Raw genomic sequence first — 12,967 nt, 5'->3', positions numbered from 1 at the left:
TTGTAATACTAATTAAACTGTATGTCTCCATTCTTTTGTGGGAAAATGGGTCTTGATTCCAGGAGAAAGCTTGGGATCATTAGAACTACATCTTTCTTAGATCTGCTGACTCACTGTCTCCCCCTTTGTAATTCCATCTCCCCAGTTTCCTTAGCTTCTGAATCAGCAGTCATTCCCCTGTGTTCCCAGACACCCCAAAAGTTAAAGAATACTTACCCCATTCATCACCTCCACAAGTGTGCGAGGATTCTGTTTTCTTCCTCTTGTCCAAATTAAGAAGCTCTTTACCGGAGATATCTTTCTCCAGTATCTTAGTTGTCTGTGTCCCCAGGGCCTTGCATGAAGCTTGGAAAGTAGTTGATGTTCATTAATCGTGTCCCAGATTACTCCTTACTCCTTGAAGATTTTGGCTCACTCTCTCCATCGCTGCTTCAGTTAGAATTCTTGGTGATTTTAGTATCCAAATAGAATCTATATGGCATTATAGATGATCCATTTCCCTTGGCCTATCAGTGTCTTTTCTTTCCTTTTTTTCAACCCACGGAGCCACCCAGGTGCACTGGTCTATTAGTGTCTTGATCTCCGTGCTGCTTCAGCTATTCACGCCCGTGGTCTTCCCTAAACTATGTGATTACCAATAACTGTGATACAGCCTTCATCTTATTTTCAAGCATCCCTCTCTCCACTCACCACCTCTTGTTTCTCCTTCTCACTTCCTTTTATACCTTCAACTTCCCTGGAACCTGCAGTACGTTTATCCCATCATCTTTGATCATCCTCATATCCTAACCCCCTTTTCACATCGATTCAAGTCTGTGGTGGACTGTCATTATTCATGATCCGCCCTCTGCATGTATCCTCAGCTCCCTTGGACTTTTCAGCAACCTCTGACTCAGTTGATCACTATCCTCTGTACAAATTGTATTCGTTTGGCTTCCAGGAAGCAACACTTGGTTAGCTTTCTCCCTTTCTCGTTGGTTAGTCCTGAGTCTCTTTTCCTGATTCGTCTTCATCTCCCAACCCCTTAGTATTGGAGACCCTAAGGATTCAGTACTTGGGACTTCTCTTTTCTAGCAATACTTCTTGGAGGTCATCTTTAGTAGCATCAAAATAATTTAATTAGGATCTATATGTAAAAGGGACCTACATACAGTTTTCTAAATGACAGAAAAACCGTGTTAAAGTGGTTTAAGATCTCCCTTCTGATTCTTCAGTTCATTGTCATGGTTTCTAGTCATGTAAGTAGGGAACAAGAACATTCACCTCAGTTTCTAGAAACTGTAAAATAGGTCTTAGGTTTCCTATCATGATAACGTGTAGGAAGAAATTCAGTAGCTCACTTTTGTGATTATTCTGATATAAATTGTTCTAGTATTCACTCAAGAAATCATATTTATAATTGCACTTTTTTTTATTATAGGAGCAATTTACAGCAATGAGGGATTTGTATATGAAGAATGGCCAAGGGTTTGCACTAGTATATTCTATCACAGCTCAGTCCACGTTTAATGACTTACAGGACCTGAGGGAACAGATTTTACGGGTTAAGGACACAGAAGATGTAAGTATATTTCTCTCTATAAGACATACTGCTCTTTCTCTGTGGCCAAATAAAAAGTGTCTGTTTTTCTGTTAAGAGGATTTGGAGGGTATCTACCACATACCTAAAAGAGTCCCTGTGATCAGAAAATTTTTACAACTTTCTAAATTTACTTGTAAATTATATGCTAAGATAGTTAGAAAAGCAGGGCATGTATGGTAAAGTGCTCATTGTGCTGTGTGTTAATAAATGCAGTAGGCAAGGAAGAGGAATCAGAATACTTGGTAGAAGAAGTGGGGGACTCGAGTTGAGCTTTGAAAGGTGGTAGTTATGTCAGAAACAGTGTTCAGAGAACATTAGTGAGAACCATAGTGGTATGTTCCATTTCTAAAATTCTGTTGGTAGTTTTTACTTACAGTGTTTTCCTTTGAATTATGTTGAGGATTTTCATTAGCTGCATTTTTATATTTTGTACATTTTATTTTTGTTATAGAATTCTTATTTGATGAATGGCATCATTGCTGTTGTACCTTTTTGCAAAGATGAAATACATACTTTACATGTTTACCTCAGTTTTGAACTACAGAGAGTTCCTTTTCAGTTGTCTAAATTGGGATATAAAATTTCATGTGTACCTTTCTTTCTGTTTTCCTGTGTTCTCTCTCATTATTAATGGGAACATAAGCACCTGCTCAGGACCTCAACTTTGGGTAATACTGTAGGCAGAAGGGATTTCTACCATATGACTCATTACCAACCGTAACCTAATGAATAGTTCTCTTCTTTGCCATGACTAATTTATCGAAGAGACTTCTGTTTTTGTAGGCAATTACATGCAAATCACTGAACTCGGGTAATGTGAACCTCTTTATTCCGTGTAATAACTGAAAAAGATGGAGCTGTAGGTCTAGTATGTTTCGCCTGACTTGTGATGATTGTCTGTTTGGGACACAAGATCCACGTGTGCCTTCAGTCCTTTCTTGGGTGTAGTGTCCATCACCTCACAGATGACTTTGTTCTGTGGCCACCTTTTATCTAAGGACGTTGCACAGTTTGTTAGCGACTTGTTTAATTGGCAGTTGGGACAGCATTTCTGGCATGGGGAGAAAGGGAAGGCATAGCTGCTTCGTGGCTGTATTTTTATTGTTTGTCCTTTTTTAACATCTCACCTAAACTGGTCTTCAAATCTGGATGTCAGATACAGAAGTAGAACCTGTTGCTTGGGTTGTCTTGCCACTACTTCTGGTGTTCGTTGGACCTGTGAGGTGAAGCACTTAAACCACGCTTAGGACCAGTGGAGACATTCTTCTCTGTATTGCAGGAGCTGCCTTTCCCTTCAGATTTTTGTACTTGGAATTCAGCTATTAGTGGTAATCCACATGACACTGTTGCGATTATAGCCTTAAAATAATTTAGCAAGTGAGCATAGTAGGATCTCTTCCATATTTTTTCTGTCTCTTCTCCCTCCATCTACCTTCTTTCCCTCAATACGCGTACAGTACATATTATTTCTTTAAGTACTTGGTGAAGCTTACGATCCTAATAAATCCATTTCAATTGGTGACAGGTAGTTGCTTACTTAGAAGAGTAACAAGTATGCTAGTGCTCATATTATGTTTTGTCCTTCCCACAGGTTCCAATGATTTTGGTTGGCAATAAATGTGACCTGGAAGATGAGCGAGTAGTTGGCAAAGAACAGGGTCAGAATTTAGCAAGACAGTGGTGTAACTGTGCCTTTTTAGAATCTTCTGCAAAGTCAAAGATCAACGTTAATGAGGTAACCTACATCTGCTAGGCAGCACAAACAAGTGCCTTTTTAGTTACCTTTCTTTTAAGTTAACAGCCAAAACCAAGTTTTTTGAAGAAAAAATTTTGTTCTAAGCAGTCTTGATTCTGTCAGTGTATACAGAACTCTAGGTAATTGCTAGAAACCATATTCCTTCACTTGCATAACATCACTTTGATGACTAATGAGGACACTTATGTTTACCTTATCGGCATAGAGAAAGTTTAAGTTAAACAATGTGTTTAAAGTCCCACTAAGCTTCTGAATGATATGCCAGAAGGCGGTAGGTGAGAAGTGTCATATTACCCTTGTATTGTAACAGTTACCTATGCACATGTGTGTGAAGAGGTTGTAAAGTCAAGTAGGAAAATACAAAAATCAAAGTAGTTATTGAGCTTATCAACTTATACAGTTATTACCTCATGGATATCACAGAGTTGGGTGTTTTGAGTCCTGCTTTCCTTTGGTTTCTGACTCAAAAGGAGGTTTTGGGGGCATGGATATGGAACTGTAGTTCACCCAGTCATTGAGGCCTGATACAGCAGGTGCACAAGGCTTTTTTTGTCCATGACTCAAGCTTTCCACTATCTTGAGAACATAGCTGTGACAGGAATGCTTAACAAGTACACCCGCCTGCCTGGGTGTAAATCCAATACCCTACTGGATCCCTAAAAGATCAGCCCAGGTCCACCTGCCCCCACTAACCAACCAAAATTTAAGAGATTGTCTTTGCATCTGTTAGTTTTAACATAAGCTTTTTTAAAAAAACAAAAACAAAAACCAGAGTAGGCTTCTTTCTTCCACAGTAGTGCAAAAGTCTTCACTTGCCAGTTTGCTGGTCATTTGTGGCATCACAGGCAATCAGGCAGAATTCAGTTCATTTACAATATGGGTGAGAGTTGAGAGTGCATTAGGTTATCCGCATCCTGTGCGTTTGCTATTCCTCTCTGGCCTTTGCTTCTGTAGGTCACTTTTCGTTGACTTAATATTATTATAGTTGTGGACTACTGTCTGAGTTTTTTTTTAATATTTATTTATTTTGAGAGGGAGAGTGCAAGCAGGGGGAGGGGTGGGGGGGACATTGACAGAGGATCTGAAACGGGCTCTGTGCTGACAGCAGAGAGCCCTATGCGGGGCCCAAACTCACGTACCGGGAGATCATGACCCGAGCTGAAGTAAGACACTCGATTGAGCCACCCAGGCGCCCCACTGTTGTCTGAGTTTTAAAATGACTGAGTTACTTTCAACATCTGACAGGCAAAAAAATTAAGCTTGCTGCAAATCCTGTTTTCAAATAACCAAGAATGTCAAAGCTTGCTCTTACAGGTAAAACCAATTTTTATAAGCACATAAGAATTGATAAATTTCATTTATTGTGTGCCTCTGTGTCTGGCAGTATGTTAGGCATTGGGGTAGTAGTCATCCAGACACTGTTCCTGCCCTAAAATTTACCTCCTAGTGGAGAACAAGTCCTAGTGAGATCTTCACCTGTCATTTCTTTTTCACTGCCAAGTAAACAAAAAGGAAGTATGATATGCTTTAGCTTCAACTTTCTCTGTTGTGGAATTACAGCTTCACAGATGTTATTTTGAAAAATGTGGCTCATAAAATTTTAAGTTTTAGTGCAGTTTTTTCTCAAAAAAAGCACTTTGAGATAAAAAGCATTAGGATTGATGCATGAGCTTGGATAGGGAAACAGTAGAGCAGGGTCACCATCTGCAGGATGATTGGTCTTAGAGATCTGGCTCCTTGCTGTCCCTGTTCTCGCTCTCACTGGTACCTACCCACCAAGTTCATAGGGCTCAGCTGGGGCTGGGTTGGGCCAGGGTCCAGTGAGCACAGCAGACAGGAGGTGTTCCTTACCTTTTAAGCATCCATGTTTGTGGGAACCCCCGTGCCGCTTGCTGCACCTCTCTCTGGGTGCAGTTTCCAGTGCAGCAGAGGTCCTTTTTCAGGACAGTCTTGTTCCAGTCAGCCCTCGACGTGAGGCTTTATTAGACAAAAATGGAAGCAGTAAAACAAAATGGAATAGATTAGCTATTTTAAGGATCTTAACTCTTTTGAGGGACATACAAATTTCATGCTAGAGTATAATGTTTGAGTTTCTTTTAATGTCTCTCTCTTTATAGCCTGATAATCCAGCTACAGAGTTCCTTTGATAGAAACAGCTATCCTCCGACAGCTAATGCTTTGTAAATATATGAGTGATTTCTGTTGGACTTAAAAATTTGAAATCACATGGGGACATACTGCTTGGCTAAGTAGCCCTCTGATTCTCTGATACCTACATCAGAATATATGTATGTTTTAACTCTTATCCACACCATTTTTGGTATGTTCTGGAACTAGGACATAGCAATACCAGAATCACATCAGTCTTAATCAAGATTTAATTAATTGTTCTTTGCTGAGGCTGGAATAATAATCTTGAAATACATTAAGACATCCCAACTGAGAATGACAGAGGGTTTGAGGAACTCCTCTGTGTTCCCTTTAGATTTTTCTGTAGTTCAGAGAAATGGGGCAGAACCTAGGCTGAGGACCCTGAGCATATCTAACCAAATACTTAACTATAGTTTGCACTTGCCTTCATCACATAACCAGCCGTGGCTGTGAGGTGGGCAGTGTTTGCCAAAGTTGTTGAGGATATTATTACAAAATCAGTCAGTGTAGTCCCAGACACCCAGAACTGCTGGCATGAACAAACGTGTGGTTTTGATTCTTCGACTATTTTAGTTTATCCATTTACTTATTTTTTATTTTACAGCTTCTTCATTGAGGCTAGGGAACAAAGGAGAACCTGTTTGTGGCTTTTCCACATTAGGTTTTTAAAGGGTTTCAGAGTTGTGAAACAAACTGCCATTTTGTCCATATATCCTGTGTTTTTAACTTTCTTAGAAATAAGATAATAGAGAAGTTAAATGGTTTGAAGAAGATGGGAGTGGGGAGGATAAAGCAGAAAGAAAAAAATATAAACGAATCACTTACAGCTTTGTGATAAATCACTGAGTAGTGTTTTTTTTTTTCTTTTTAACGATTTAGTCTTCTAATCTGAGGACCATTTTAAAAAGTAAATAGAAATTGTTTTATCTGAGCACCATCTGAAAGAAATGGAAACCAATGATTTAAAAAATATTTTAAAATTTATTGAAAATATGTAAGAACAATAAGAATTTCTGTTTACTCTTCCTCCAGATTCACCAGTTAACATTTTGTCAGTGTTTATATATCACACTTCTTTACTGCTAAGTATGTTAGTGTCTGTACTCTTAGATCAAAGACATTTTCTTACACAACCACAACACAATTATTAAAATCAAGAAAATTGTTATTCACACAGCCCATGTTCAGTGCATATTCAGATTGTGTCATTTGTCCCTATAATGCCCCTAAAAGGTAGGACCTTTTGATACACTTCTACCAAGCACTATTTATCACAAATCAGTAATAGTAAGGCGATTCTGCGGTATTTGCTTCTATTCCAGGTCATTAGTGAGTATTTGCATTTCATAGCAAAGAACCAAATTCAGCTGATTTGTTTAATTGTTCCAACACTTTGGCATACTTAGCACTATGAAACATAGAAATACATCAGAATTAAAATAGTCTGCTTCTGTGAAATAAGTACTGTTGTATTTTTGTCTTTGATGCCTTGCATTTTTCATCCAGAATGAACCCAAAAGATGTATTAATAGAAATGTTTTAATGAAGATGTATTTGTCACTTCAAATTGTGGTCACACTTTTTTTATTTTTCACTTTAGCCAAAATTAACATCACCAAAAAGCGGCAAATGAAAACCATGTGCTTTTTTACGTATGATATCCTGAGAGGAACACATTATCTCTTTTGTCCTATTACAGCCCAAAATCTATAACATGAATCTAATTATGAGGAAACATCAGACAAACCCAAACTGAAATTCTATAAAGTTACTAGCCATCAGTTTTCAGAAATAACAATGTCATGAGAGACGAAGGCTGAAGAACTGATTTTAAAAGATTAAAATGACATGTAGTATGTGATCCGATGATGGATCCATCTGCGGTGGTGAGGAGAAGGAAGTACTCTAAAAGACATTATTGGGATAACTGATAAGATTGGGATCTGCAGTGTAGATGATACAGAGTAACATATCCGTGCTTAAATGTAGTAAGCATGATACCTACATGGCTATATAAGAATATCCTTGTTTTTAGGAGGTACATACTCACCCATTTAAGGACCCATTGTATGCAGAGTGCTCTCAAATGGTGTAGAAAATAAGAGAGAATATGTCTAGAGAGAAATGATAAAGTACACATGACAAAATGTCATTGGTGCATCCGAGTAAAGAATATACACCAGTCCTTGGTATTATTCTTGCAACTTAGTGTGAATTTGAAGTTTTCTAACCCTAAAGTAAATGTGAAGATTCAAGTTGAGCATTAACTATTCCCTTAATATGTTTTGAAGCATAGAAGATTCCATGAAGAATTTAACTTCACTACCATATTTTTCACAACTAATTTTTTTTTCTTAGGTTGATATTGAATGTCTTAGAGTACATGTATTTCCCTTATGGTAAATTGGTGAGTCCTGCTTTACCCTGAGGTCACCTGGGGCCTCTAAGAAACCTGCCATTAAAAACAAAGCAGCAAACAGAGATCCAAGAGCAAAATAACATCTAACAGAACCAGGATTGTTTTGTGAGCAAGATCTCAAATGTTTGTTGAATAAGACTTTTTTTCTTGTTTCTATTTAGATATTTTATGACCTGGTCAGACAGATAAATAGAAAAACACCAGTGGAAAAGAAGAAGCCTAAAAAGAAATCATGTCTGCTGCTTTAGACCCACAGTAAGCAGCAGCTCTGAGCCAGGTAAGGTACCAAAAGCAGAACAGATGCCTTTCTCATGCTCTTATTTTGGGCTTTCCCCAACCCAAACCACTTCCTGTTCCACCTGTTAGGGTATTTCCAGTTTCTGTAACTTGTAAATGGGACCTATAGCTCGTAGATCTCTTCATCTGTTGATAATCTGTCTTTCTCCCTGTGAGAAGAAGCTGTCAGAGGGCAAGGACCATGTATGTTTTGTTCACCACTGTGTCCCCAGTGCCAGGTACAGAATGGGAATTCAAAAAATAGTGTTTGAATGAATAGAATGCCATCCAGGGTCACTCCTAAATTCATGCCACATTAAAGTGGAACATGGTTCATTCTGAAACAAATTGCTGAAGTGCATATTTGATTAATTATTTCAAAGTGAACACCCCTGTGTGTATCAATAATGGTCATTCCTACCATGGGGCGCTTGGGTGGCTCTGTCGGTTGAGCATCCGACTTCGGCTCAAGTCATGATCTCACGGTTTGTGGGTTCGAGCCCCGCATCAGGCTCTGTGCTCACAGCTTGCTCAGAGCCTGGAGCCTGCTTCAGATTCTGTGTCTCCTTCTCTCTCTCTGCCCCTCCTCCGCTCATGTGCTCTCTCTCTGTCTCTCAAAAATAAGTAAATGTTAAAAAAAAAAAAAGTCATTCCTATCCAATGTAACCCCTACCCTGATTCCTAACATCATAGTTTTGCGTCTCTTTGAACTTAACATTTAGAAAAGCCAGTATTATGTCTACTTTTACTAAAAATATGTTTTCGGGAATTATCCTTGTTGCATATGGCAGTAGTTCATTTTTATCATGTAACTGTACTAGCAATATATTTATATATTCTGCTACTAATGGACATTTGGGTTCTTTTCAAGAACCAATATGGGTAATTCTGTGCATTTTTGCATGAGTCTTTATTCACATGTGCATCATTTCTGTTTGGTGTGTTTGTGTGTGTGTGTGTGTGTGTGTGTGTGTGTGTGTGTGTGTGTATATGAATGAAATGGCCAGTCTAATACCATATAACTGATAGTTTTAGTAGATAACTTCTAAAAAGGTTTTCAAAGTAGTTGTACCAGTTTACGCGTCTAGTAGCAGTTTATGAGTTCCATATCCTCCCCAAATTTGATATTGTCAGTCTTTTAACTCAAGCCGTTCCACTAGATACGTGGTAGTATGTTGTGGTAGTCATTTCTTTATAGGTATAGGTTGACTTCTTTGAAATGTTTTGTCTGTAGGCTTCTAAGTAGTAAGTACCACTTAAGTTTCCATTAAGTGAAACCATTGGAGAGAAATTAGTGGCAGCATTGAAGCTGCCTACCAATTGAGAAACCAGGCCCTGTGGGACCATTTGGGGTTTTTTTCTCTATATTAAATCCCCTGAACAGTTTCTGCTTTGTCTTCATGAACTCTTTAAACCATACCATAAAAGAATATTTTCATGAAGTGGATTTATGATGTAATTTAATGCTGGTTATGTGCCTATTACTAATTTTGTCAGGTTAGAGGAAAGTCTGCTGTTCCCACTTGAGAGTTGGTTACACTGTTTTGTAAGTCTCTTGGGTCCATTGAGCAGATTACCTCTTTCAGAGCACCAGATTAACTAACACGTGCTTCCTCAGAGACTTGGTTGAATCATTCTCTTCAGGGAAACAACTGAGTAATTGTATCCCCTTCTTAAATGAAGGTAGAGGAAAATGGGCAGAAAGGAGGAAACAGCAGGGGTTTGCCTTTGGTACTTGGATTTGGGAAAGATAGCTTCTGGTCGAATGTTTGCTTTAGGCTCTTAGTGAAATCTTGATTCAATAACTATAAATCATTAGCTCCCTGAAGGTGATTATTTTAAAATTTGCTGGTGTGTGTGTTTGGGTAAGGGTACACAGGTAGGAAAAAGAGGACTCCAGTTCCTGTTCTGATCTATATTCTTTAACTCTCTTGTAGTTGGCTGTCTTGTTGATGCCATTACCTTAGCTGACCCTAGTTTAATTTCCAGTTCTCAGAAAATCTCTTTTAGCTTACGTTTAAGGGAAGAGGTGCCGTCTCCTGGCCTGTTGTGAAAATTCCTTCATATGTTGTGTTTTACCTTAGACGAGAGATCTTGGTCTAGATCTGGAAACAAGACTTTCATCCTGTTGCATAAATTCTTAGGCTTTGATATATAATTCAGCTTAACAATATATTCAATAAGTCACCTGAGATCTCTGTGGGTGTTGGATAATAACAAATAACAAGTCATTTCTTTAGTGATCGGAATACTTTGCAGAGCAAAGAAATCACAGAGTGGTTATAGACTGGAAGTGCCATGTTGATCTCATTTAAAAAGTACAAAGGTTGGGGGTACGTTTAAGTAGTTCTATATATGTTTAGTAAGAGTACATGAATGTTGAGGGCAGTTTATCTGGCTTTACCCTTTAAGCAAGATTGTATTGAAGCATGTTAATCTCTTTTCAATATGTCCCATTTTTAAAGACTAGGAGAGAAGAAATTCATTTTCAGGAAATTCTTTCTTTAACCTAATTTTTTTCTACTGAGCAGTACCACTAACGTTGAGTCTTCCACCTTTGCACACGGGGATCAGCTCTTTCTGTGTCCTCTCTTCTGTCCAGTATTAGAGGTGGTGGTCCTGGGCGACTGGGTGGCTCAGTCGGTTAAGCGTCTGACTCTTGACCTCGGCTCAGGTCATGATCTCACAGTTCATGAGTTCAAGCCCCGTGTCGGGCTCTGTGCTGTCAGTGTGGGGACTGCTTGGGATTCTGTCTCTTCCTCTCTGTCCCTCCCCTATTCATTATCTCCCTCCTTCCCTCCCTCCCTCTCTCTCTCTCTCTCTCAGAATAAATAAACTTAAAAAAAAAAGAAGTGGTAATCCTAATATTCTATAGTACTGAAATGGTTAAAAAATTTTTATGTACAGGTGTCATTTCCTTTTTGGAAAAGGAACTTTTAAAAATAAGATGATAATGGGATAGAAATAAAGTAATCACTGTTTTCTGCTTTACAGACAGGACTGTCAGATTGTGAAAGCAATCAAACTATTTTTTAAACATTTTTAAAGGGAGTTTAAAATAGCCCTGTTACTGTAGCTGTTTAGTATAATTTGTCAAGTAACAATCAGCCAAAGTCTGTTTCTTTGTATATTATTAAATATCTGCTCGTTCACTACCATTTTCTGACCTCAAGAGATTCATATACATATATATACGTATATATACACATATACGTATATATATGTATGTGTGTATGTATACGTATGTATATGTATATTCGTATATGTATGTATATATACATATACATATGTATATACATATGTGTATGTATGTATGTGTATATGTATACATATATATGTGTGTATATATATGTATATCTCTATCTATTCGATGTTCTAGATTACAGGAATGAAGAACTGTTGCCTAATTGGGAAGTGCCAGCATTCCAGACCTTCAAAAATTAAATCTGATGAAGAGGCTTCTCCTGTTTTATATATTATGTGAAGAATTTAAATCTTGTATTGGTTTGCACAAACTCCCTGGAGAAAAAAAATTGCTCTGTGTATATCTCTTGGAAAATAAGACAATAGTATTTCTCCTTTGCAATAGCAGTTATAACAGATGTGAAAATAAATATACTTGACTCTAATATGATTATACAAAAGAGCATGGATGCATTTCAAATGTTAGATATTGCTACTATAATCAGATGATTTCATATTGACCTTTTTATCATGATTCCTCCCTGTCAAGCACTAAAAAGTTGAACCATTATACTTTATATCTGTAATGATATAGATTATGAAATTTCCCCTCAAACTCATTGCAGCAGATAACTTTTTGAGTCATTGACTTCATTTTATATTTAAAAAATTATGAAATATCATTCTGTCATTATATTCTAATTAAAATTGTTTGTGCATAATGCTTTGGAAAAATGGGTCTTTTATAGGAAAAAAAACTGGGATAACTGATTTCTATGGCTTTCAAAGCTAAAATATATAATATACTAAACCAACTCTAATATTGCTTCTTGTGTTTTACTGTCAGATTAAATTACAGCTTTTATGGATGATTAAATTTTAGTACATTTTCATTTGGTTTGTGTGTTTTTGTTATTGTTTATAGATTTAAGACTTTTATTTTATAATGGTCACATTGTTTCAATGTGCTTTTATGCCTGGTACCTGCACACCACTTGGCTTTAAACCCCTCAGTAATTGCTGGTTTCTCTAAGAACAGACATCACACTTTCTGTTCCAGATGTATTTATTCCTACTATACAGCAAATCACATCAGACTACATAGAATAGTTTTGTATATTCTCTCTTGATCTTAAAGATTGTATCTTATTGAATAAAATATCCCACTGTGTATTATTTTTATATGTAAAAATAAGTTTAATACTGTATCAGGGGTTAACTTTACTATTTCAGATCTTCCACAGCTTGTCATTTCATCAGGGGAATCCTTTTGTCATTGTTAATTTGTTGGGTAGAAGCCCACCAACGAAATGTTATGAAAGAATTTTCAAATTTGCTTTATGATAGATTGAAGAATTTGAAAGAAGTAGGAAAAAGTGAAAAAGCATGTCAAGAATGTTGTCAGTTTGCTTTTGCTTCGACTACATGTGAAATAGTATAGTAGTCATAGTGTGGAAACGATTGCTAAGTTAAAAGTTTAGCTGGCTGTATAGTGGTGCTTTTCTTTTCCTTCCCAATTTTCTCTGTTTTTACAAAGATGGCGCTTAATGAGGACATGAATCTAGGGTGACCATATATGACTGACGTGCTCTCCACAGAG

The 12,967-nt window shown here is 37.4% G+C and overlaps 1 protein-coding gene across 2 annotated transcripts in view; it reads left to right on the top strand.

Annotated features, from left to right (window-relative positions):
* The window catches only part of RAP1A (RAP1A, member of RAS oncogene family), a 63,700-nt gene extending 51,440 nt beyond the window's left edge, over positions 1 to 12,260 (top strand). For both annotated transcript variants that reach the window (XM_047085809.1, XM_047085808.1), the window contains 4 exons: positions 1,421 to 1,561; positions 3,174 to 3,317; positions 8,070 to 8,185; positions 11,564 to 12,260. In XM_047085809.1, the coding sequence (XP_046941765.1) occupies positions 1,421 to 1,561; positions 3,174 to 3,317; positions 8,070 to 8,156 (372 nt within the window). In that variant the 3' untranslated portion in view covers positions 8,157 to 8,185; positions 11,564 to 12,260. The remainder of the gene's footprint in view (positions 1 to 1,420; positions 1,562 to 3,173; positions 3,318 to 8,069; positions 8,186 to 11,563) is intronic.
* Positions 12,261 to 12,967: the final 707 nt, after the last annotated feature.

The sequence above is a fragment of the Lynx rufus genome, unplaced genomic scaffold (assembly GCF_022079265.1).
Source record: "Lynx rufus isolate CCGP_SWC_20201006 ecotype Redwood Valley unplaced genomic scaffold, mLynRuf1.p SCAF_2, whole genome shotgun sequence".
NCBI lineage: Eukaryota > Metazoa > Chordata > Mammalia > Carnivora > Felidae > Lynx > Lynx rufus.
The sequence above is the reverse complement of the archived record's forward strand: the minus strand, read 5'-3'. Positions and strand labels throughout refer to the sequence as shown.